At 37.8% G+C, this 25,734-nt stretch overlaps 2 protein-coding genes and 1 long non-coding RNA gene across 11 annotated transcripts in view; 2 read left to right on the top strand and 1 right to left on the bottom strand.

Annotated features, from left to right (window-relative positions):
• The window catches only part of ehbp1 (EH domain binding protein 1), a 163,147-nt gene extending 151,735 nt beyond the window's left edge, over window positions 1-11,412 (top strand). For all 8 annotated transcript variants that reach the window (XM_083544554.1, XM_083544553.1, XM_083544550.1 and 5 more), the window contains 4 exons: window positions 2,193-2,292; window positions 3,339-3,412; window positions 9,885-9,999; window positions 10,263-11,412. In XM_083544554.1, coding sequence (XP_083400680.1) covers window positions 2,193-2,292; window positions 3,339-3,412; window positions 9,885-9,999; window positions 10,263-10,353 — 380 coding nt within the window. In that variant the 3' untranslated portion in view covers window positions 10,354-11,412. The remainder of the gene's footprint in view (window positions 1-2,192; window positions 2,293-3,338; window positions 3,413-9,884; window positions 10,000-10,262) is intronic.
• Window positions 6,146-13,714, bottom strand: LOC310727958. The gene is made up of 2 exons (XR_014534132.1): window positions 13,075-13,714; window positions 6,146-10,296 (listed from the first exon to the last, which is right to left on the bottom strand). It is a non-coding gene; the product is annotated as an uncharacterized lncRNA (long non-coding RNA).
• A 1,896-nt stretch (window positions 13,715-15,610) lies between these two features.
• Window positions 15,611-21,600, top strand: otx1 (orthodenticle homeobox 1). Of its 2 annotated transcripts, XR_014534111.1 has the most exons (5): window positions 15,611-15,751; window positions 17,324-17,521; window positions 18,403-18,554; window positions 19,812-20,887; window positions 21,109-21,600. XR_014534111.1 is itself a non-coding variant. In XM_083544860.1 (4 exons), exons 2-4 carry the CDS (start codon window positions 17,425-17,427, stop codon window positions 20,556-20,558), a joined length of 996 nt encoding a protein of 331 aa, XP_083400986.1. In that variant the 5' UTR covers window positions 15,611-15,751; window positions 17,324-17,424; the 3' UTR covers window positions 20,559-21,600. The 2 variants fall into 2 exon arrangements, 1 of the variants encoding a protein (XP_083400986.1); XM_083544860.1 differs by having other exon boundaries at window positions 19,812-21,600.
• Window positions 21,601-25,734: the final 4,134 nt, after the last annotated feature.

Genomic DNA, 25,734 nt, shown 5'->3' with positions numbered 1-25,734 from the left:
TTTATAGTGAACGTCTGGTGTATTTGTAGGAACGTTCTCCCGTCTATATGAATATTTTAGAAGATAAAACTCTTACAAAGTGTTCATTCTGGTCTGCAATTTAAAATGTGTTAATTTGTGCACACTTTGCACTGTAAAGCATCTTCTACTGGTAGAAACAGAGTAGAAAGTGTCAGGATGAAAGCATGTCATGTGTTTAGTATAATGTACTCTGCATTGCTCTGACTGTATATAGCACTTGCCTATTATGTAGGTTTGATATATACCATGTGTATGGATGAGACACCAATAATAATAAAAAAAAAAGTAATATTCCATCTCCAGTCTGGAGGTTGTTGGCGCTGGTGGTTTTTGAAGCAGCACAAAGTCTCCACGTTAATCCCAGCTAGTGTGGGAACAAAACAGGCCGCCTGTAATCCGGCCTCCTAATCCAGCATCGTCTTATTGACAATGGCGGCATCGTGTGAAGTGTCTAATACGTTGCCGCAGAACACACATCTGGCCGGCTTCCTAACTTGCGTGTCGATCTGTGCGACTGAGAAGGAGTCGCTGGGCTAATCTTATTTGATGCACTTCAGTCCGGGGAGAGGGAAAGGCTCGCGAAACGCCAGAGGAATTCCGTGTTTGTGTTACAGCATTTTAAAGAATTGTGTTTTCCGAGATACTGTTATATCATGAACTCTATCCATAATTATTCTTACGGGGTTTTTTTTAGTATTACGTAATTAATAACGGATATTGTGATGATAAACTATATTATATAGTTTACCATTATATAATAAATATTATCATTATGGTAGTTAGAATGCTTTATATCTCCACCAACATATAGTTATAATGCTTCAAACCAACACTATTGATTATTTTACACTGCTGTAGCGACGTTCTTCACATATTAAATTCATACTTTGCATATTTAATTTCTAAAATAGGCTTCCAAAGTGTAGTAATTACCAAATGTGTGTGTGTGTGTGTGTGTGTGTGTGTGTGTGTGTGTGTGTGTGTGTGTGTGTGTATATATATATATATATATGTATATGTATATAAGGGGTGTATGAAAAATTCACCATTTCCTACGTACCACTGTTTTTAAGTCAAATTAACGCAGTTTATTATTATTTACATTTGTGAATATCAACGGTTAAATTTTTTTATAAGAATATTAAATAAAATGTCTGCTTGGTTAAATAATATATTAAGTATTTTTTTTTGAATATTTTAGACAAAATAAAATAGAATAAATTTAATTAATTCGATAATTGTATTGAGTAATCAAATTAGCACAAATTTCATTTATTAAATGAAATTAATTAATGGGAAAAAATAAATAAATAGTTTACATTTGTTACACTCTATTTGGGTAATACAGTGTGTGTGTGTGTGTGTGTGTGTGTGTGTGTGTGTGTGTGTGTGTGTGTGTGTGTGTGTGTGTGTGTGTGTGTGTGTGTGTGTTTTTACATGTAATATAAAATGTTCTAAAGATACTTAACTGCTCTACTTATTTCAGCATACTTTAAGAATATTTTCATTCCTTCCATCCTTCATTCATTCACTCCCTCGATAGGCGGAATTGTCAGGATTTTGTCCTTTTAAAAAAAAAATTCTTGAAGCTCGACATAAAACGCTAAAGAATCCATAGCGCTAGTGTTAGCAGCTAGCAAATTCCAGGTTAGCGGCTAACACTAGCGCTATGGATTCTTTAGCGTTTTCATGCATGCGCAAAACAAATCTTATTTCCTGGTCCGAAGCGGATAGCTACAGTGACACTGCGCTAACTCTAATTTCTTAGTTTTGTATGTTAAGTTTAATAATGATAATAAAAACTCCACTCAAAGTGCGAGGCGGAGACTAAACAAACTTAACACCTAAGACGTTTCCTGAGGGGAACCAAAAGCCCTGTACCGTAAAATTTTGTTACGAATACGTGTAGTATTTACAATGTGTGCGTATCATACAGCAACGTTTAAAACGCTTACAGCATTACAAGAGGTTCATATGTAATTATCACTGCTGTTAATCAGATATTTATTACTAATGCAGATCATGATTTAGAAGACGACATAAAGAAATTAAACACATGCAGGATTTTATGTTTTGTGGTGGATTATGCAGTCTGGTAACCGTGCCTGTGCCATATGTCATCTTACGTGTTGTGTGTGTGTGTGTGTGTGTGTGTGTGCTCTCTCCTATAGGGAAGAATAAGGAGGAGGAGGAGGCCATGATGCAGGAGTGGTTCACGCTGGTGAATAAGAAGAACGCTCTGATCCGGCGCCAGAATCAGCTCTCTCTGCTGTGAGTTCCTGTTTGCCCTCTTCAGCCTCTTCCTCTTTTCCCTCTGTTCCTTCTCTTCTTTCTCTCTCTGTCTCTCTCTTTTTCTCTAATTTTCTCATTGCGTAGCATCACCGAACTCTACGTAATGTTTAGATACCTACACTTCAAAACCGTCGACTCTCAGGACTAGGCCGCAGGATGAAGGTCAGCCGGTGAAGGGCACAGCGGCTTATTCCAGCGCTCCCTTCCCCCTTCCTGGTTCAGGCGGAAAAATGAAATCACGTCAGTCACCTCGCGGCTCTAATGAAATTCAGTGCTCGTGTTATTTCAGCCATTAGCGGTATTGGATCAACCTGTACTGACTTAAGAGTTATTTGAAAAGCGAACACATTTTGGTCACCGATTTTTTGTCATTTTAATGTCTGGTTACCTTTTTAAAAAAATGTCTATTATGTAATCTGTAATTTCCTTATAGAGCGAATGAGACAAAAGATAATTGTTCTGTAATCGCTTCTTTTCTTTCAATGGAACGCACAGTAAATCCAGGTCAGCTTTTAATTCCAGAGAGAGAGAGAGAGAGAGAGAGAGAGAGAGTTCGTAAGCTCCCGCAAATGCCAGATCGTAGTGTCCTAATCATATTATATCACTGGGGGGAAAAAAAAGAAAAAAATGAAAACGCAGTTCTAAGTGCCCAATTAAAAGAGTCTTGATTATTATTATTCCCTTCATTTTCGCTCTTTTGTCAGCGAACAAGCTCTGAAGGACGAATTCTATTACAGACCGAAATGAGCTCATTTCCAACACATTTGAAAAAGCCGAAATTAAATTTGCTGCTTGATACCCCCCTCTCACATTCCTTCCCTTCTTAATCACGGCTCTTTTCTGCGCTGTCCTATCGCCCCGACCAGCCCTTCGCCGCTGCCCGTTTGGGTATCACTTATTTGCAGTAGATTAATGTGGCGCTGCGAGGTGTCGGGGAGTGCTCGAATCAATGTTTATTAAAGGTTTCTTTAAGTGTTTAATGATTTCGTAATTAACATATTGATGAACTTTTACAACTTGCCCAGGGAGAGGGAGCATGATCTGGAGAGACGCTTCGAGCTGTTGAACCGGGAGTTAAGAGCAATGCTGGCGATTGAAGGTAAGCGAGAGTGGATTTGGGGGATGGGGGGGGATGGAGGGATTGGGGTGGTGGGAGGAAAAAACAAAACAAAACGCCGTGTGAGTGAAAGACAAAAAAAAAAAAGTCTTTTCTTTTCACCGTCACCAATATCGGAGTACTCGAATTGTTCAAGATTCCCCCCACACACACACATTTTCATTATATTCACTACAAATAATATAAAGTAAATCTCATGAGCGGGTTGGGTTTTATTGTTAAGTGCAAATGTCATGTAAGCGTCAATACCGCGTCTGCGCGATGTGCCCCAAGGCGTCGCGGACTATCCTGACGCTATATTTATAATCTGTTTTGAGTGCATGTTATCCAAGCGGGAAAAGACGGCAGTGAGAGGAAAGAAAAAAAGGGGGGCGGGGGGGGGGGGAGCTTGTATCAAAGTTGTCTGGTTAACTTTAATCCCTTTGACTGTGTCCCTGCTTTCGCAAAATGAACCTTTCGCAATCGATGCAAATTGATTTTGCTATTCGATGGTGACCCCTCGCACCCCTCGGCTAGCCACCGTAATTTCTTTCTGCACCTGATAAGCTACCTGATCCATCATAAATCAATTCTAATTAGTTTTGAGGGGGCTGACGGACGACATGCATAGCTAAGCAGAGAGCCACATCTCCACTGTATGTTTTTTCTTCTCTCTCTCTCTCTCTTTTTCTTTTATTCCCCTCTTACCCGGCTGACTTTTACGCAGGGGTATTTTACAATTTGATGGGAGGTTTTTACTGTTTCTCACAGGCTTGTTTTTTGACATTACGCGATCATTTTTACTTCCTGTACGTAATACGAGTGAACTTTTTTTTTTTTTGACATCGCACCATATGCAGTGGGCTACATATCAAAGCGTAAACTGGAAACTTGTTACCTTTTATCAGCCTTTGCACACTTTCTCTCTCTCTCTCTCTTTCTCTCTCTCTCTCTCTCTCTCTCTCTCTCTCTCTCAAGCTTCAGCACTTAACATTCAGAGACAGCTCTTTTCTTGGGTGAAGCAGTGATAGTTCTGACCTGCTGGTGAGGGAAGCGAGTGCATCGCTTCCTTATTTGGTGCTCCAACAGGTCTTTTCACAGCCAGCCAACGCAGACAGGTAATTTCTGATTTGCTTGGCCGGCTGACGACAGTAGTAATAGAGACCACTGAGGTGTTTACACACACACACACACACACACACACACACACACATATATATAAATATACAGGTCAGAAAAAGCACAGACACTCCATCACTCCAGGTGCTGATATGGTACTTATATCACCTTTTCTACAGGAAACATTCCTACAAGCAAGCAGGAAGATTTTCTGGACCGTTCTTACGATACTCGATCTTTCATTTTTATGTCGCTGCAAGCCTCTGTTTTCGGTCAAACACATACACATAAATCGTTCGGGTCGCAAAAATGTGGATCGTAAGTAACACTTGCTTTAGATGTATAGTGTTTTATGTATAACGTTTTAAAAAAAAAAAAAGACAATTTTGCACACAATCCGATCGACGAGGTGGAGAAGATTCATGTGCAGGCCCCGCGAGTGTTCGTGTCGTCTAAACGATAACCCGCTCTTTGGTCCTCTGGATTTAACATTATGGAGAGGGTGAAAAAGAAGGGCCAGGGATTGAATGTGGCCTTCTACAATATGCCATGGTTCTTATTTTTCTGCCTCCAAATTTATCCTTTTTTGGCCTTTTTATCTGCCTTCCATACACACATACACACTCTCTCTCTCTCTCTCTCTCTCTTTCACACATTTCTCACCCCTCCTTCTCTCCATCTCTTTCTCAGTTCAGACTTGGTGCACTCCGGGGCGTGTTATTTGAAAGTGGACGCGCCTCTCTTAAAGGGATTTCTGCATAGGTCCCCTATTTTTTGTTGCTGTTGTTGTTACGGTTTTATATGATAAGGTTTTTTTTTTTTTTTTTTTTTCTTTTTTTTTTTTAGATGTTTAAAATCAATATGTAATCCTGTGCAGGAGCTTATCCCCCCAACAACCCCATTTGTAAATCTATTTGAGCTTTGTTACCCGCCCGGGCCGGCGTATTCCTCAGATTGATTAGGTGCAGTGCCAGGATCCTGTCATATGGCCGCCTTTGATGATGTTGCAAACTCTTTCAAGATTGCTAGTTGACTGGAACTGGAGATAAGGCTGGGTGACAATTCCTTCTTTTTTTGCACTATTCAGAAGAAAAAAAATCTATTTATTTCCATTTCGGTGTAGATTTCAGGGGTGTTTGTGAAGGTTTGGGTATTTGCTTCTGTGAATTTTCTGCTCTTCAACAAATACGGCGCTCGTATCGCAGTCACACATCGTTTTCAGTTCTTAGTTATTAACCTCGTTTCTGTGTTTTAATTAATTACATTTGTAATCATTAGTCCTCTTAATGCCTCAATGTTCTTCCTACTGTATGTAAAGTATTGGCAAGCTGATACTGACACTGTAAGGGTGCCTTGGGATATTTGTATGATAAAGAAAAATCACAAATATTTTATTTTTAATTATTGTTTTCTTTAAAATCTTCAAAAGCGATTCTATTTCTCCAATCAGCTGCGCTGTTATTACATTTAAAGTGCTTGATTTTGTAAAACTACTGCACTAGACCAGAAAGCACACTATCTAAGACGTCGCATTAAATGAAGTGACCACTTGTCGATCTCTCACATAATCATGCGGTGTCGTCTTTTTTTTTTTTTTTTTTTTTTTTCTCCTCCTCCTCCTCAGTAATGCCCCCGTCAGCCATGTTGGGAAGTTTCAGTCATGCTGCAGTCTTCAGTAAAGTGCTGCACAGATCTGGTTTCAAAAGCCCCACACTTTCCTTTCCACAGCTCTTTGTCTACGCTTCAGTCCTCCACTCCACCAGCCTCCTGAATAATGCTAATGCTAATTCACTTTGTTCATTCCCTTCATTGTGAGCCTCTCGGCTAAGTTGCAAAGCTGCCATGACTTTGGTCCCAACGTGTAACGTATAGACTTTTTTTTGTGTGTGGTTATGAATGAACACCAACAGAAGCTAGAAAAATTATGAATCAAATAAATTCCAGTTTATTTTCGAGTGAGAATATATCAGAAGGGATTTTATTTTATTCCAACGATTTGAGCTCAAAACAATCAGTCTTGTGGTTGTGAAAAAACCACAAACACACATGGATATAATTTATTTTATATCATAATAAAAACTTTCATGTACATAGTGAACATGTGTATATTGGAGTTTTAATACCAACATAATGTAACATCATGTAAACTTTTCCTGATAAGGGAAAATAATTGCATTACCATTTCCCTACTTTTAACTTATGTAGCTCCAATAATGTGAACGTGTGTTCATTTCAGAATGGAGATTAAAACCAATCATTACAACACAGTATTTTATAGGTAATGTCTTATTTTGTAAGCGTATTAACATATATTTCACCTGTATAGGAGTAATCTATAGAAAAGAGCAGCTTTTTAAAAAGAATTTTATTGTAAAACTTTTATTATGGAGTCAGTTTTGTCTGTTGCAGTAGATGAAGGTGCCATTCCTTCCACAAACTATTTTCCTGTCAACTTCTCCTTCCTAGGCGCCATGTTAGGCTTTGTCTTGAGCCCCAGTTGGCCTCCATCCAACACCATCTCCTACGTTGCCACTCAAATCTTCTGTAATAAGATCACGTCTTTTGCTCTGGATTCCTGCATACTTCCTGTTTTGTTTTTTTTGTTGTTTGGTTGGTGTACAGATTTTTTTTTGTGTGTAAGTAAAATGAACACTCTTTGAAGTTGAATCTTTCATGGCGACCGAAACAAGAAGGCACGAACGCAGACTCGCGTCTTGATTGTTAAATTTTGTGGAAATATTAAAGCGGAACTCTGAAGAAGCTCTCCGAGAGCCGTTGAGCAGTTTGCGCTCTTGAATAAATTTCCCTTTGGAGGAGGGTCATGGGGATTTGAGCCAGTGCATTCTTGTGTAGCTTCTGAGGGCTCACATGGTTACCATTGGCGTGCATTGTTAGGGTTATCTGAATAAGCAGCGACCATGTGAGTTTTGACGTGATCGCCCAGGGCAATGGAGACTCTGAGAGAGAGGAGTAATCTAAACAGACTGCACACACCACTTTTTATTACCCCCTCTCAACTTGTTTGCCTCTTCCTCTTTTTTTTGGGGTTTGGGGAGGGTTTCAGGAGCTTCCATGAGTGACCGTGATGGGTTAGGGACAGAGGTTGAGGTGGGACAGAGTGAAGGGGAGGGGCGAATCTGCTTGTTCACTCGTCCATGTCTCTCATCGCCCCTCTTCATTGTTTACCTTCTTAATGAGGAGGGTGGGACGCTGCAGGCTTGATTGACAGCTGCATGCTGCCTCTGCCACTGGGGAGCATCTTTGGCTTTTTGGCCGAGAGTAATGACTGGGGAAATGAAGGTGGGTCGGACTTGACAGTGCCTCTCTCTCTCTCTCGTACATTCATTCACTCACTTAGTGTGCGTGTCACTACCTTTCTGGGAAAGTTTTTTATTGGTTGTGACCCTGTGAAATGCCTATTGTTTTTGTTTTGTTTTTCCCCCTTAATACAGTGAGGGAGTGAATTAAACTGAATACCGAAAAAATATCCGAAAAAGGAGTGAGGCCTGTAACAGTATTATTTTAAAACCATATCATTTGTACAGGATTAATATTCCACTTTGCTCTCTTTGATCTTGACAGAAAAAGTTTCGGACCTGTTAACATATTTACAGAGCACTCACAGCGTTAACGTTTGATTAGGTTAAAGACGGAGGAGCCGAGCGATTTCCTTTGGTGCCGGAGCGCCCAATAACTCGCCAAATATTGGTACTGTGTTCATTTTGCCTCTGCGCTTCACTTCAAAGGCTAAATGAGGCAGCGGAGGAGACCTTTTAGAGCCCACCTCGGCTCTCAGCGTGATGCACGCGTACTGCCGCGCTGCTGGAATTTCACACGAGAAATATTTATTTTTAATAAAGTCCACTTATTTTAAGAATTGACATTTTCGCAGGAGCGGGAAGAACAGCCGTTTTATCTCCCGCACTATTTTTTTTTTTTCTTTCCAGGAATCGATCACGGTTAAATGTTGACATGACACATGGTGCACGAAGTACACAAAACATGTAGTTGAGTTAAAACAGAGAAAATATAAAATATGACTCCAGTAAAAGTACGAAATTATTTGCCTTCAAATGTACTTAGTTATCCAAAGTACTATGATTTATTATGGCTATAATGTTCCTATTATCATGTTTGTCACAAGACACTTTGCTTAATCAACTCCATTTAATTAAAAAGACTTAATTTTAGCGCATCAATCTATTTATAGAACGATATTAATGAGTCAAACACTGATTGATATCTATTACAATTATCACAAGCCCAAAATCATCTTTTCAACTACCTCGTAAAATCACGCAAATAAGACCACGGGTGTTGTGGTGAGTTCGAGTCTGGAGTTTCTTCATCATTTATTTCTCTCTACATGTTCTGCTTGCTGTTGATCTGTATGTTGGTGATAAGTAGATACACCAAGCGAAAAAACCTACTTAAGTACAGTAAGGCGTTACATTTACTTTGTTAATTTCCACGACTGTTGACACGACACATGGTGTTAGTGAGAGAAGTCCTGAGCAGTGCAAGTTCTTAAACTTTTTTAGGGGTTAGATACATTTATTTTTCTTGTAACTGTGAAGTGTGTGAATGTGGAGTGCACACTCACTCCAGCACAGTATGTTCTTACATTGAGCTGAAGAATAGGCTTGGTAACCAAATGTCTTGTTGGCTGTGAGTAAGGCCCTAATCTCCACTCGTATCAGTAATGGCTGATCCTGTTAGCCGGGCTGATATTTCAGACCAACAGGTTGGCCTACCTGGCCAGGTCACCTCTCTCTCACACACACACACACACACACACACACACACACACACACACGATGTTCTGACGTGTTGAATAATTAATATTCAAAGCTGGGATTAGGAAGTGCCATTTATTAAGAATCTACTTGTTTTATTGTGTGTCATGGCATGGCTTCTAGGCCTGTTTGAAACCAGTCTGAGATTGTTAGGAATTCCATGTCATGGGCGGTTGAACAGAATGCAGAGTCTTCAGGTTTGCCTCTGTATGCCAATGTTCTCATGTTCATAAGTTCCACTCTGATTAAGTTGATGAACTTGCCAAACCGCAGTCAAGCAATTGCTTTTTATTGCTGATTGGGGGGAAAAAATGGGGGCGGGTTCCTGTATAGTGCGTGAAAGCAACAAGCCCCTTTCTTAGAATAGCCTTTGCAAGTCTTCAGAAGTTGGAACAAGTCCAGTGACTTATCAAGTTTTAAGTGGAGGTGTTCGGATGATGACCAGGCAGAGTGTTCTCCAAATCCAAAAATCTTCACGACTTGTTTTCGCTTTCAGTTAACGATGTTCTTGTGCTTTTCTTTTTCCTGAAGTGCACCTCTGTCTCTCACTCTGAATTCAGATTGGCAGAAGACCGAGGCCCAGAAGCACCGGGAGCAGCTGCTTCTAGACGAGCTGGTCATACTGGTCAACAAACGCGACGCCCTGGTCCGAGATCTCGATGCACAGGAAAAAGAGTATGTCCACATCTCTTTCCTTCTCTATCTCTCTCTCTCTTCCAGCAAGGCATTCTGGGATAACTGAAACAGGATTTAGTCCTCCAAATGCCTCCAAGGCAGATTTTTCTCATTACATTTGGACCATAGTTTGGTTAATAGTTGTTTGTTTTTCCGCTCACTCACTTTGTGTTCAGTGATCATGTGGTCATCGTGTCTTTTCCTTTTGTCTTCGTCCAGGACTTTGACCATGTGTGTGTTTGTATGTGTGTGTGTGTTTGCAGGGCAGAGGAGGAGGATGAGCACCTGGAGCGGACTCTGGAACAGAACAAAGGAAAGATGGCTAAGAAAGAAGAAAAGTGTGTCCTCCAGTGATTTCCTGACAGACATTAAAACTTACTAAACGTACTACAGATTTCAGAAAGGAAGAGTGTTTACTACAATTTTCAAAAATGTATTATTATTACTATTCTAATGCTCGTTGCATACTTATGTTTATTTCATCTTTAGAGGAAAGTTTTGGCAGCACACCGCTGGTGCGTGTTAATTCGCTAATGCCGTTGGTTTTCTTTATGCTGAGAGATTACATTTCATCAACATTAATGCATTCTTTTTGTTTTGTTTTTTATTGTGCTTTAAAGGTACTTTTACATGATAAAAATTTTTCTAAAGATTTCAATAACCAAGTCATAGATGAAGCTCCACTACAATCCACTGACTTACTTACTGTTTGTTGTTTCAGACAGACGTGTAGCTTCAATCGTATGGTCGTGTGTTAATTTCCCAGTGGAGAGTAGGATTGAGCATTTTGAGGTACAACACAAACATTGTTTTATTGGGAATGTATTCTTTCCATTTTAGCATTTAAAAAAAAAAAAAAAAAAAGAAGAATTATTATTCAGCATTTTAACTATAACTATAGATTGTTTCGGCATTTTAAATTTTATTCCCAACAGTGTTTATTACTTAATGTTTAACTTTTAATCCAACTGCGTTTTAAATGTATACCATATAACAATGTTGCATTAAAAAAAAATACTTTTTTTTTTTAAACCAAAAAGTTTGGGACCCTCCATAGCGGGAATAGTAGAGTTCTTTCAAGTGCTCACCTTTCGACTGAATGGTTAAGATGTACATTTCATTGCACTGTTTTTGGGGGAAAGAAACAGAGCGTGTGAGCGGTTTGAGATCAGAATTAATTTATTGTTCTTTGACCTTTGAGACAACTGACCATCTTTACAACCTTGTGCATTAACTCAAGGACCTTGTTCATATTTATTGTATACTTAAAAAAAAAAAAAAAAAAATACTGCTTTCATACGCATCTCTCCGGTTCACCTCGCGTGCTGCTGTCTTATTGTGTGAACGTTGTTTATTTATTCCTAAAATGATCGGTCATCAATAAAACCTGAAATGCTTTCATACTCTTAACTATACTCTTGTGCACTTGTTTCTTTATTTTTCTCAGCATTCATGCTACCTGTGAGCCGTGATCAAAAAGATATGCTAATTATTAAATAATTAGAATAAGCAAGTATGCACTGTTCTTTATTATTATTATTATTATTATTATTATTATTATTATTATAAAAACAAATATTTACCAAACTCTACCCTGTTCATTTATATATTATTTTTTAATTCTATTTAAATATTAAATCATATTTAGCCTCATTCTTCTACTTCTGAAAGGTTAAATGGTAGAGATTAAATGGTTGGCCTTTTTAAAAGAGTAATCTAATGTATTATAGAATTATTTAATGATTTTTTTTTTTATTACTTACATATTGAGCAATATGCCGTTAACAATAAACATGTTCATATTTTAATTGGAAACAAATAAAGACAAATAATTGAGTAAATTGGGGGGAAAATCGACATGCCGTTTTCATGACCTTTGCAGTTTTTTTTTATTATTATTTGTAAACGGAGGTCGATGGTGCAGAGGGAAATGGATATGCGAAAGCACTTTATTTTCTGATATTTCTTACACTGCAGCGTTTCCCTCTTCCTGAGCTAAAATATATCATTTGTGAGCGGGAATTGATCATGTTCTGTAGTAAAATTGAGCTCTGACAGCTCTCTCGTAGCCTGATACCTCTACATGAATTTACACCTCCCTCAAGACTCTTTTTGTTTTTCTTCTTTCACATCGGTGTGGTGACTGTAATAGTGTGTAGAGCTCACACTTAATAATCACTTAACTGATCACACACACACACCACACACTCTCCCTCTCCTGCTCTCTTTTTTGCTCTCTTTTTTTGCTCTGTGTGTGTGTGTGTGTGTGTGTGTGTGTGTGTGTGTGTGTGTGTGTGTGTGTGTGTGTGCGTGTGTGTGTGTGTGTGTGTGTGCGTGTGTGTGTGAGAGAGACAGAGATGGATATTTTTCCTGCAGCCTTGGTCGTGTAATCTGTATAAAAGAAGCCGTGCTGGGATTTTTTCCCCCTTAATAAAATCACCACCTTAAACCATTTTAATTTGTTTGGAAACGCAAGCTATTATCTATATTACCACATTAAACACTGCGAGTGTAATCATCTGCCTCATATTGAGTCTCTTTAATTATCATCTTTAACTTTTTATTTTAAACACAACTATGTGATAAATTAAATAGCCTGCTCAGTAAATCAAAACCACTCAAACATCTCAATAATTTTCTAATGCATGCCATATATATTTTAAGTCCAGGTGTTTTGATTTGGTGAACATCATAGTGAATGAGCAGTGTTTTCTAAATTATTTCCCTGAATTTACAGCTCATTCGTTTGTATATTAGTTGATTCTCCTGGACAGGAAATAAAGCGTGATCTAAAATGGTCAGAACAGAAACCCGACAGGAAATAAACAACTGGTTTTAAAAAATGTAATGTTAATTTTCAAAGTAATAATAATAAAACAATTTGCATATAACACCAGAACTTAAAAGGTATTTTTTTTTACTGAAATATGTTAAACTATTTGATATAAAAATATGAACTTTTTTAAAATGTGTAAAAAAATAAATAAATAAAAAATGGTAATATGTAAAGTTTTAAACATTGAAAAAACAACCCGGATTGTATAAAAGCTCTAAGATAAGAATCAGCTCTCTTACCTGTATCACAGATACAGTATGTGCTCAGTCAGAGTCTGGATTATCGCAGCGCAAACACTGTTTTTAATAAATAAATAAATAATAAAGCCGTGACGCCGCATTTCAGAGTAAAGGAAGCTCCCTGTTTTTTCGGATCCCGTATAAATATTTTTTGCACAGGTGTTTCTTCCTCAGTTGCTCTTCCTTACCGTCTCCACATGGAAATAAAGCACAGGGTCAGAACAGTCCCGGTGTTTGGATCACAAGGCCCCTTTTTTCTCTCCCGAATATAATATAATATACTGATCACTACTTTATTCCTCTTTGTTCATTATAAGAATCAACACCACCACCACCACTAACACCACTACTACCACTACAATCCCGCGAGCTGCTCCAATACTGCCGGCTAAAGAGACAAAACTTTTTCCTTTTTTTTTTTTTTTTTTGATTCCCTCTTTTCGTCCTCCTCCTCCTCCTTCTCCACCTCCACCTCCTCTATTCGCCTCCTCTAATCCCGAGATTTGCGAGCAGCTCTGCGTTCAGGGAGGAAAAGAAATCGTGTGCAATTTGGGATTAGACAAACAAATGCTTTTAGTACAAAAAAACGATTCATAACTTGAGAAGCTGATAGTTTGTTCAGGGGGTTTACATGAGAGAGAGAGAGAGAGAGAGAGAGAGAGAGAGAGAGAGAGAGAGAGAGAGAGAGAGAGAAACAGAAATGAATTATTAATTAAGTACCTAATGCGAAATAATGTTGTGGGTTGAAGAATCCAAATACCAATTAGTACTTTATTACTAAATTATATTTTTTTTATTATTTTAATTTGTTTTTGTATTTTATTGCCATATTCACTTTAATAAGCTCAGCAACGCTGCTGCTGCTTTTTCCCCTCTAAAACTCTCTGTACACTGACACCAAAATAACCATCTTTTCCCTTCTCAATTGTTTTGTTTTTCACTTCACTATTGACTGAAGCATCTCAGTTCCCTCTCCTATAAGCCACTTTTATCCTCTCCATGACTTTATAGACGTGTGGATCTCTAGAGCTTCTGTAAAGCCGCTCTTTGATTCAGATGGTCAGTGTAGTAGAGGTTGATCCTTCCTCGAAAAAGGAAAAAAATGTAATTTGGTTCCTTTAACGGCGGTCACTTACTTTGAAAATCAGCTCGCTTTCATACCAGCGCTCAATTAGAGCCAGTTTATTTTGGTGACACCGACAAAAGACCCCGAAGCGAAGCTCCTTAAAATTAAAATCACCATCACATCCCCGAGACAAACAGCCAAGAAAACGCTCCGGGTTCAGCCGGCTTTTCTATTTATTGCCATTTTTCTAGTAGAACTAATCAGCAGTTAGAAATCTTTAAAACAATGTTTTTTAGTCTAAATTTATTTTTTACAAATATTTTCCTCTTTATTTCTTTCTTTCCCTTATTTTCCCCCTTAAAGAGGGCGCCTATTAAACTTTATTCAACACTATTCCCAAAACTAATTCTAAGTGGGGATTAGGCGTGCATTAATATTCATGAGATGTGTTCACAATAAAAATAGAAATTAAATGGATAAATTAAACTTTTTTTTTCTCCCTGATGTCGCATTTGTAATTTGTATCCCGAGTTAAATCGGTGTGCAAATAAAATGGAGTTAGAAAATGTATCTGCATTTTTTCATTTTATTGCCAGATACTGTATATATTTCAGCCTAGATTTCCGTCAACTATTCCTTAAGTCCAATTTTTTAATTTTATTATTATTATTATTATTATTATTATTATTATTATTATTATTATTATTATTTACAGTTTTCTGTTTCATTATCCTGAAACTTGTTCCAAACCTTAAATACATTCTAGATCTCGTTTTTAATTTTTTATTACTTTTTTTTTTTTTTTTTACAATTTTGTCAAATTAAACAATTATAATAACCAGACCTTACTTTAAAAATTTTTTTTCTCTGTAAACAATTCACAACATTTTGTATTCATTCTGTATTTGTATTAATTGTAAAAAAAAAAAAAAAAAAAAAGTAATAAAAAATTAAAAACGAGATCTAGAATGTATTTAAGGTTATTTCACTCTGAATGTGAACACTGCGTTTTCAGAGGAAAAAAAAATATCTTTCTCTCCTTTAAAACCGAATTGTCCAGTCGCTGCTGCAGGTTTGTGTTATGCTCCGTCACGAAGGGAGGATGGAGTGGGAGGGGCTTAAAGCTGACTCTCAGCGCTTTATTGGCTGGGCTTCATGTCAGTCGGTCTCGGGGAGCGCGCTGATTGGTTGGCACGGCGCTGAGCTGCAGGTGTCCTGTGCTCTTAGAGAGGCAGGCTTAGGAGAAGGTGATCAATCTCCATCCGTCTACATTTGCAATCACCTTTTACACCGACGCGCCTCCGAAAGCTTTAGTTTATTTGGGTTTATTATTATTTTTAGATCTATGTAATACCTGCTTAATCGGGCTTAAAGCACAGTTCTGATCAGGTGCGTGATTTTATCATTTAAAAAGAAAAGGTGGGGGAAAAAAGCTACCCCTCAGACAGTCCGTGTTTTCAGGAGTGTTTTAAAGGTTGTTTATTTGTGGGGTTTTTTTGAGTTGCTTCTGTTCGCTTTCCTGATCTCTGCCATTGGTTGGATATTTTTTTTTTTTTTACTGTTGAGCTGTTAATCTGTGAAAATATATACTCGGCAAGGAAGTTGGAAGAGGTAAGCAAAATTATATTATTATTCCTGGGTGGTTTTTTTGTTTAGTTTTTTTTGTGTGTTATAGTTTTCTTTTGTCAGGTTTGTTTAGTTTTTTTGTACAATGTTTTCTCTATGTTAACTATTTAGTCGTGCAGGAAAGGAAGTTTGCATGAAGGTCTAGAGAGAGATCTAAAGTATTATTTATCCTACAGCTACTTTTTAATGTTAAATAGTTGTGTTACTCCGTACCGGCGGATTTGTGCTCTTTTTTGCGGGTTTTAACACTACAAATTAAATTATATTATTATTATTTTTTTAAATATATGACGCACATATTTCTGGGAGATTGACTGAGACTTTGGGGGTCGGTGTCCTATTCAGTGGGATTCTTCGAGCCTAATTGGAGAGGCGTGTTTTTGTGTTTTTGTTCATTTAGTTTAGTGATAAGGCCGCTGCTTAGCCCAAACTCCCTGGAGCTCTAATCTACATTGCAATTGGCTTCATTTGCACGCAGGATTTCTCCTTTGGCGAAGTTAAAATAGTTAAAGCAAAAGGTCTGAATACACAAATACCAGATAGGTCCATTATAGTCCATTATATGAAAAAAAAAATAATAATAAATCCGTTAAATTAATTATTTGTTTTAAATCCACTTTGTAATCATGTCCGGTGCTTTTTTTTATTTCTTTATAATTTTCATCATGTAAAGGAACTAGACTTATAAATCAATATTTTGATAATACAATTTAAAATAATCTAAATGTTTTTTCTTTGAAAAAAATCTATACAAATAGTCAAAATCATTAAGTTTACTGTAAAATATGTTTTGGTTGTGTTTGTTTCTTTGACAATGATTACACCAAAACCTTGTGATTTCAACCACCACATTCTTTCAAAACATTTGTTTTCCCCCCCCCAAAAAAAAAGGTTTTGTGAGCAGGAGTGTAATGAGGCCTACTCACTAAACCTTTACATTAATGTTTTACACTTTACAGAAAACTCGATTCTGTCCATTAATATACAGAATGTGTAAAGTTTACATTAGTAAGGGTTCTGTAGTTTACATGAAGAGGGAACGATAATGTTTTAAACAAACTGAATCCTTCGAGTTGAGCGCATGTGTGAGACAGAAAAAAATAAAAATGTAGTAGTTTGATGTCTTAACAGTTTACAAAAGGAATAAAATTACACATTATAAAAGGTGTTACAAATTATTACAAATTATTGTCGCAACTGTACTTTTTTTATTTGTGTCATTATTTTCTAACTAATAATAATTATAATACATTACTAAAACCTAACACATTTTTATTTATATTATTTATATTTCGATTTACTTCAAGATACTTTAGACTCTGATTGTTTATTAGAATATATTTTTTCCCACTAATGTTTTAGATTCGTCCTTTACTTTGAATGTTGGTTTATTTATTTTGCATTAACACTTGAAAATGTTACTGGATTGAAAACCGATCGTGTTTAATAAACAATCCGTTTTCATCGTCAAATATAATAGTTGTATTTCCAAGTATAATTTTTTCCATATTTGTATTTCCTAGTGTTTATTGATCCCACGCCTACTTTTTGTTTCAGGATCTAGCTTTTGGAGGCTTCAGCGCTCAGGCAAGCTGCATTACCGGGGAGAATCCCGCGCGATCTGGGCCGAACCGGGGCGACCCGCGCCTGCCTCTAGCATGATGTCATACCTCAAACAGCCCCCTTACGCCATGAACGGCCTGGGGCTGAGCGGAGCCGCCATGGACCTGCTGCATCCTTCCGTCGGCTATCCAGGTAAACACACACACACACCGTGTACCGCTTCTTCCGTGTTGATCTTTTCCGCTCCTTTTACACTCTGCTCTCACGCAGATCTCATGCACATATCAAAGTAGATCTAAAAAGTTATTTAGGAGAAAACAAACTGATGCCAGAACACTAAACTGTGCATTAAATTGTCCACAAAACAAGCGCATATGTACAGAAAAACCCCAGAGCGCACATTCCTGATCTTTAAAAACAATGTTTAGGGGTGAGATCTTCCCCTGACTGATCCTGGGGATTAGGAGTAAACCCGCGGCTCTTAGTGTGGGTTTCCTGCTCTTACACACATTTTCAACTCTTGAAGAGCTTCTTAATAAGATGAGTTGAGTCCTGTTATGTTCGAGCAGAAACACCCTGAAATGTGCTCCATATGCAGACATCAGGAGCTTCAGATTCATTTTTTTGGCAGCTTTCCGATATTATAAAACGTGTGTGTGTGTGTGTGTGTGTGTGTGTGTTACACTTTTACACGGCCGCGTTTATTCGATTTGCTTTTAATTTTCAGAAACGTTTCACGTTGTAAAAATAAAAGTGTAGAAAAATAAATAACTTCCTAAAGCGCATTAACTGTTTCTCGGTTTCACATGTACAGCATATCTATATAATATTTAATTATTATAAGCATAGTTATTAGTATCATGGTATAGTTTACCCAGCAAATTCTTCTTTTTTTTTCTTTTGCAAAAAATAGTTTTTCAATGTCTTAAATAAAGCACGAGAAGAAATAATGAAATTAATTTCCATCAAATGTGTATATCCACAAGCTCATTTTTTTTTTTTTATGTTTACATTTTAAGAGAAGTTTTAATTCTTAATTTCTTATAATACTTTTTTCACTTTTTCTCCAACAGCAACGCCACGGAAGCAGCGGAGAGAGAGAACCACTTTCACGCGCTCCCAGCTCGATGTTCTTGAAGCTCTTTTCGCCAAAACGCGTTACCCTGATATATTCATGCGAGAGGAGGTGGCCCTAAAAATCAATTTACCCGAATCCAGAGTGCAGGTACATTTCAGCTAATATGGAAAAAAAAATGTTTTTTATTTTTTAGCCCAGAAGAATCTTTTTTTTTTTTTTTTTTTTTCTAAAATTATTATATATATTATATATATTATATTATATATATATATATATGTTATAATTTTTTTTTTTTTTAAATAAACATGTCGAATAACTATTAAAACTTAATTTATATGTGGTTTTCCTTCATTATATTTATATGGAAAATAGCATAGCTGCATACATGTGTGTGTGTGTGTGTGTGTGTGTGTGTATATATATATATATATTTATTATTATTATTATTATTATTATTATTATTATTATTATTATTATAAATATACATATATATATAACTAGTGTGCGCTTATGTTCTTGATGTCTCTTACACACATTATACTTTGAATCTAAATGACCGGCTAACGTCTAGTGCCCAAAAGCGCCCCCTATTGACTGTTGTAATATTTTTTGGGACTTTATGAAGCACATTTCAATGTTTATTTGAAGTATTCAATTTGTTGCAGTGTGCTCATTTCTTTACCAAATTAAGTTTTATATATATAATTTATATTATTTATATTTTTACTGGAAGGAATTTTCTTTTTAGGTATTGAACGTTGAAACTGTATGAAAAGCAGTTGTTTAATGATGAACAGCTGGAACGATTTAACAGCTTGACTGCTATATTATTCGAGGTCTTAGTGTTGATGAAAACTGTGTAAAATAAAGACACATGGGTTCTTTCTCATCTCTGATGAGCATGTAATTAATTCCAAATTGTTCTAGAACACTGCAAATCCAGCAAAGGCAAGAACCTCTTTTAATTTTATTTGCTCTTGCATGAGTGTGTGAAATAAAACACATTTCGCTGGAAAGACCCTCGTTGCACTATTGAATTCCCATCTGTAACGAGGAACTCGATAGCCTAATATCTTCTTGCCACCTCCTCGTGCTGTAATGAGATCCATGGGCTTGAACAGAAAGGGCCTTCATGCAAATTAATGGCACTAACAGCCAATAACTCGGTGTTGTCCACACTGCTACTGTACAATAGCTGTCTGGTTTTGCCCTTCAGGCATGCAGGAAAAGGTCCCTTTAATCATTTAATGTGGCTCTGTGGGAGTGTGGTTGTGTTTCCGATGTGTTTAAATGCTGCTTCTCTAGCTGATAAAAAGGAGGTCATTGCATGTTTGTATTCTCAGCTCCAGGATATAATCTTAAATGCATGCCTGGTTCAGTCTGTATGTATTTCTGGTGTTCCAGGTGTGGTTTAAGAACCGCCGGGCGAAGTGTCGTCAGCAGCAGCAGAGCGGCAGCAGCAGCACAAAAGCTCGGCCTGTGAAGAAAAAATCTTCTCCCACTAGAGAAAGCACAGGCTCCGAGAGCAGTGGTCAGTTCACACCACCGGCTGTCTCCAGTGCTGGTTCTGCTTCTTCTTCCACATCTTCCTCTTCCTCGTCCGCGACCAACAACAGCATGTCTACCTCGATCGGCACCGTCTCGTCTATCTGGAGCCCAGCCATGTCTCCAGGTTCGGCACCTCCTTCCTCGTCTCTCTCTGAATCCGTTCCACCTTCCAGCGCCTCCTGCATGCAGCGCTCCATCTCCGGTTCAGCTTCTTCCACCTCCACTTCCTCTTACCCCATGTCCTACAACCAAACAGGGGCATATGGCCAAAGCTACCCCACACCATCTGGATCTTACTTCAGCGGCGTGGACTGCAGCTCCTACCTGACGCCCATGCACTCGCACCACCACCCGCACCAGCTGAGCCCCATGACGGCGTCTTCCATGCCCACACACCCCCATCATCACATCAGCCAATCTTCAGGCCACCACCACCACCATCACCACCATCACCAGGCATACAGCAGTGCTGGCCTGACCTTCAACTCCTCTGACTGCCTGGATTACAAGGAGCAAGCGGCCTCCTCTTGGAAGCTCAACTTCAACACTGCGGACTGTTTGGACTACAAAGACCAGACGTCCTGGAGGTTCCAAGTCTTGTGATCTGGTGGTGGTGTCTTTTATTTTTTATTTCTTCTCCCCTCACTTTTTCCCCTCTCAGCTTTTCCATCAGTTCACTCTCACAGTTTTTAATAGCGTGCTGAGTTTCTATATAAAAAAATATATTCAAAAGACGGTATAAGGACTTAGAGTTAACAAAATAGATGTTCAGCTTCATGTTCTTAAAAAAAGAAGATACCATGCGACCATGTGGAGGAGTTTTTTTTTTTTTCTTCAAAACAATAAATTAATTTTTTCACCTGAAGAAAATGAAGAAGAAGAAAAGATAGCATCATTTTTTTTCACCCCAAATCCCTTCTTCAGCTCTGGAGGTAAATAAACACTGCAAGAGCCTGAACTCTGTACAGATTTTTGTTCTTAAACCAGTTATTTTTAGTCTGAGGAAGATTTTGTGTGTTTTTAATCAGCTTGAGCCGAGCTGAATCCTGTATATAGGGTTATGGGTCCGTTCCAGTGACCACATTTTAGCTTTGACGGGATTTAAGATGGTTTAATACTTATTGTCGTCTACCCCATTTTTTTTTCCTCCCAGAAATGAAGAATCGACCGCTGCCGGGACTCGTATCTGATGTGCTGATTATTTTGGTTACCCTGGAGGGGGAAAACAAGGTGTTTTTTTTATGGCTTAATGGAGGATAAAATATAAAATGTAAAGAAAAAAATAGAAGACATAAATTTAGAGTAGGTGAAATCTGGGTGAACATGTTGAATCGGATTTTTCTGGATGGCTTTACAAAATTCGGCAGCACAAATTGAGGATGATGATGATGATGATGAGGAAGAGGACGTTTTTCCTTCATCGGTCAAAAACGGATGTTGGACACATTTTTTCAAAGCACTTGACGGACCCCCAATAAACACACACACACACACACACACACACACTTGGAGAGAAAATGTGGACTTTTAAGGAACATTTCCCCCGAAATATCCAGTGAGATGTTGAATGTATTTCAGGCGCAGGCCATAATTACATTCCTGTCCATAATAATGATGAAAATAATAAAGAACAATTAACTACCAACTTCTTTTCCACACGACCTCGTGTGTGTGTGTGTGTGTGTGTGTGTGTGTGTGTGTGTGCGCGCGCGCGCGCGTGTTACAGTCTTTCCGCTATTTCATTGATTTGCAAATGCTCAAGTTCTGCAAAAAAAAAAAAAAAAAAAGGAAAACATTTTAAAGTAACACAATAGTTATGAGGGAGGTGTTTTAGAGCTCGACAGGCCGGACAGGGTGACATTCGGGTTTCTTTCACGCGATCTTTTCAGGGAGGAAAGTTGGAAATAATGTCATTGTTAAGCTGCTGGGAAATGTTCATGCTTTTTCTCCCCCTGTTTCTTTTTATTTCTCACATACTGAGCTGCACAAGTTCTCAGAGCACTGGTAGTTTTCTCAGCCGGACTCACCGGATCTTTAACACTTCATGCATTAAATAAAACAATATTTATTCCTTTTAGTACATTTTATTTAAAATGCAATTATTGAATTTGCTTCTTTCTTTTTTTTTGCACGAGAATAAATCTTGTGAGCAATCGCAAATAATATAGTTTGAGTTTTTTTTAAATGCTGTTATAACAATATAGTCTAAATGCATGCATATATTTCTAGTAAAAAAAAAAGAAAAAATGCAGAAAATTAATTGAGAGCGCACGCGAGAGCACGCGCTTGTGGGTCTCTGCAGAACCCGACTGAGTTTCCCCCCCCAAACAGCCCGCGGCCAAATCGCCACTCCTGATTGGGTAATTATATGGGCGTGGTTTAAGGTTAATGGGTCAAAAGTGAATAGGAAGCCGGGCGTCAGGGGGTGAAGAATGAAGCTGTAGGAGTACAGGAGCATGTTCCGACAAAGCCGCTTTGCTTTCGGCTAATGTGGCTTTTAAGAGCAGGAAGAATGCGCTCCTGTAGTCTGGTAATGTCTGACATCACCGGAAGCGAAAAAATAATCACATTCCTTGCTGGTTAATTGGACACGAAAAACAAATCGTATTCATCCTCATAAAATATATTATCATAAATCTATTTTCCTTCAGAATGAAAAAAAGAAAAGATTAAAAAAAAAACACAAATTCTCATAGTGATCAGAAAGCAGCTCCGCAATTTGTCCCTAATGAGTAAATGCCACGTGAATGCCACGTGACTGTAATCAGCGCCTGCTGTACGTTAATTATTAATAATGTGCCAGCTGAATCAACAGCGCGCGCGCATGCGCAGAGGAGCAGTGGATGGACGCCTTTGCTCTGCGGCCCGGATGATGGGTGAAGTTCAGACAGAAACACGGACGGAAAAAAAAAAAGCATTTCTGGTGTTCACCGGGTGCACCTGCTTGGGGGGGGAGAGAGAGAGAGAGAGAGAGAGAGAGAGAGAGAGAGAGAGAGAGAAAGAAAAAGAAAGAGAGAGAGAGAGAGAGAGAGAGAGAGAGAGAGAGAGAGAGAGAGTCAGGAGGTACTTAATTAAAGTTATTTTTAGTGGTGGTGTGTTTTCTTTTATGCGCAAATCTCCCTGATGGCTGTTCTGCTAACTGGAAGAATTATTTTATCTATCTATCTATCTATCTATCTATCTATCTATCTATCTATCTATCTATCTATCTATCTATCTATCTAATCTATCTATCTATCCCAATAACTAATAGTCTCATGGTCACGTGGTTGTATTCCCCACGCACGTGCAGACTTTAATTTGTCTGATTGTTTTTCTTTTATGTAATAAATAAATCCTGAGTTTTGTTTGAGGGAAGAAATGATGGTAGATAATATTTTAATAATCCATATAATTAAATACTAAAGTAAACTAAGTCTAGCACTTTCATAATGTAAAATGTATTCAATTGATAAGTCATTCTGTAAATGCTGATTGATATTTGCTTTTTTTTGCGTAAATTGATTTGCTTGTTTATATATTTACTGCAGGACTTACTGCATGCAATGATGCTGTTTATCAAACAAGTAAGTAAAAAATATCTATAATCATTTGATGCTCTGAAACTACAAAACGCGTTTACACGCGCGCGATTCTTTTATATACATATTTTTTTTTAAAAGCGCCATTTGAATGACGTGTTCATCACGTCTAAATTAAGTTTAATTAATGGGGATTTTATGAAATATAAATGATCTATAATAACACTTGTTTAAAATGAGGAGAGCTACAATATAAATATTTGCGCAAATGTTTTTCCTTCATGCGACTTGTTCTTGCAGCTCCACTGATTATAATCTGATTTCCTCCTGTCTGCGTTCTGTGCGTTTAAACATCACAACTTTACTAAACAACACAATCCTTTACATTGAACTTTCCTTTTTACACAGACATTAACAACGAAAAAGTGTTAGACATATTTGTTTGTTTTGTTTTTCTTTTTTCTCCCTCACCACCACTGTGTGTGTGTGTGTGTGTGTGTGTGTGTGTGTGTGTGTGTGTGTATGTGGTCTTTAAACCTTTTGTCAGTCAGAGTCTTTACACTGAATTATTGCTTTGTGTGCAGTTCAGGGTGAAAATCTGCTTAGGACTAAAATCATTCATGAAGAATCAAATTGTTCTTCAACCACTAAAATGATCAAATAAATAAGATGCATGTTTAAGAAGAAGTAAATTGAATGATGTACTTTAGGTTGTTGCTTTTGTTGATACCATCTAGTAGAATCTTCTATAGCTTTTCTCTTAAAACATGGATGTACAGAAGCGTCGCGACCTTGTACAGCTTTAAAGGAACACGACCATCTAATACCTTAAAGGTGCTTTCGTTGCTATTTTGAATGAAGGAAATGTTTCTGGTTGGAAACATGGTTCTAATAAGTGGTCAGAATTGTAGCCGATGCATCGCTTGTGCCTTCACGAATCCGAGCTGGACATTAAACACACTCTGCGTTCCTATTGCACTATAATTACACACGGAGAAGTGTGAAAGGGATTTATTTATAAGACGACAGTGTGGTGGAGAGATGGGATGAGGAGATGCCTGTGTGCCCCTGTAGAGAAACTGCTGAGATACGGTGCTCATGGTTTTAACAAAAATGCTGAGGTTTGAAAAGACAAGGATTAATAGCACCAGTGTTTGCGGGGTTTAGGTCCTGACAGTGAACCGTGAGTTAGTTATAAGTTCTAGCACGATAACCTTCACACACAGGAAAGTCTGTGGTCACTGAACACCTGGTGCACAAGAACCCATGCAAGTGTTCAAGCCAATGTTAGAAACTGGTACAGATTTAACCACAAAGTTTAAATTCGAGTTATAAATAAAATAAAATATTTAAGACTTTTTGATGAATTCTGATTCTGATCATAATCTACAATTCCTTTTATATGTTTAAAAGAAATGAAATGGCAAATTGCATGTAAAATGAAGCTTTTTGACACCTTTTGCTTATTTTATCCTCAATTTTGGTCTTTTAATGTCAGGAAATTAACACGTAATTATTTATGTGGCCTGTATTATGCATGAATATTATTAAATAGGTAGGTTTTACTACAAAAAATATGCAATTTAATCATGTATAGTGTGTGCGTATGTGTGTGTGTGTGTGTATTTTCCAATATAATATCAATTGTATCCAGAGTAAGTTGTGTACATTCTTCACTCTGTCCTACCTGCTTTTCTGTACATCTGCATGAATTCTTGATAGGATTTGAGTTAGCATTTTGCGAAGAAAGCGCCTCGTGTTTACTGCTTGGAGACATCAAGATGTCGTCTAGGTTAAGGGCCCACAAAAGAACTTCAACATTCTTACTTGACAACGACTGCAACCTGATCGCACCGCTGGCATAATGGCTCTTAACAGCCCTAATTACAGAGGCTTGAACAGTTTGGTGCGTTTATTCTCGCAGGTTCAGGTGGCACCACACTTTTCCACCTGAACAGTTTGCTATTGGTATGTCACGGCGTAGTGAACTTTTAACCTGCCGGTCCTCGGCAGAACAGGTTTCTCCTGGTTAAACTAAAGACGCGACATGCTTACACGGCAATCAAACAGAAATAAAACACGAATACGAGAATGCAGTTGAATCTCAGATTTGCTGGGAAAAGCATTAAAGGCTCAGTGCCAGGAATGTGTTCAACATTAGTATTGGTTCGCTTAAAAATAAACTCATAAAGCTTCCTGTACATTCCGTAAAACGGCCTGACGCAGCTGAAACCATGTCGATGCGAGTGTGTGTGTGT

The sequence above is a fragment of the Silurus aristotelis genome (genome assembly GCF_946808225.1).
Source record: "Silurus aristotelis genome assembly, chromosome: 6".
Classification (NCBI taxonomy): Eukaryota; Metazoa; Chordata; class Actinopteri; order Siluriformes; family Siluridae; genus Silurus; species Silurus aristotelis.
This window is presented reverse-complemented; position numbering and strand designations above follow the sequence as displayed.

Bases quoted from the DNA above. Each gene is read 5' to 3' on its own strand.
- otx1 (XM_083544860.1), top strand. From the start codon at position 17,425: ATGATGTCATACCTCAAACAGCCCCCTTACGCCATGAACGGCCTGGGG. The intron at 17,522-18,402 runs GTAAACACACAC...TTTCTCCAACAG, and splicing joins TCCTTCCGTCGGCTATCCAG to CAACGCCACGGAAGCAGCGG. The intron at 18,555-19,811 runs GTACATTTCAGC...CTGGTGTTCCAG, and splicing joins TACCCGAATCCAGAGTGCAG to GTGTGGTTTAAGAACCGCCG.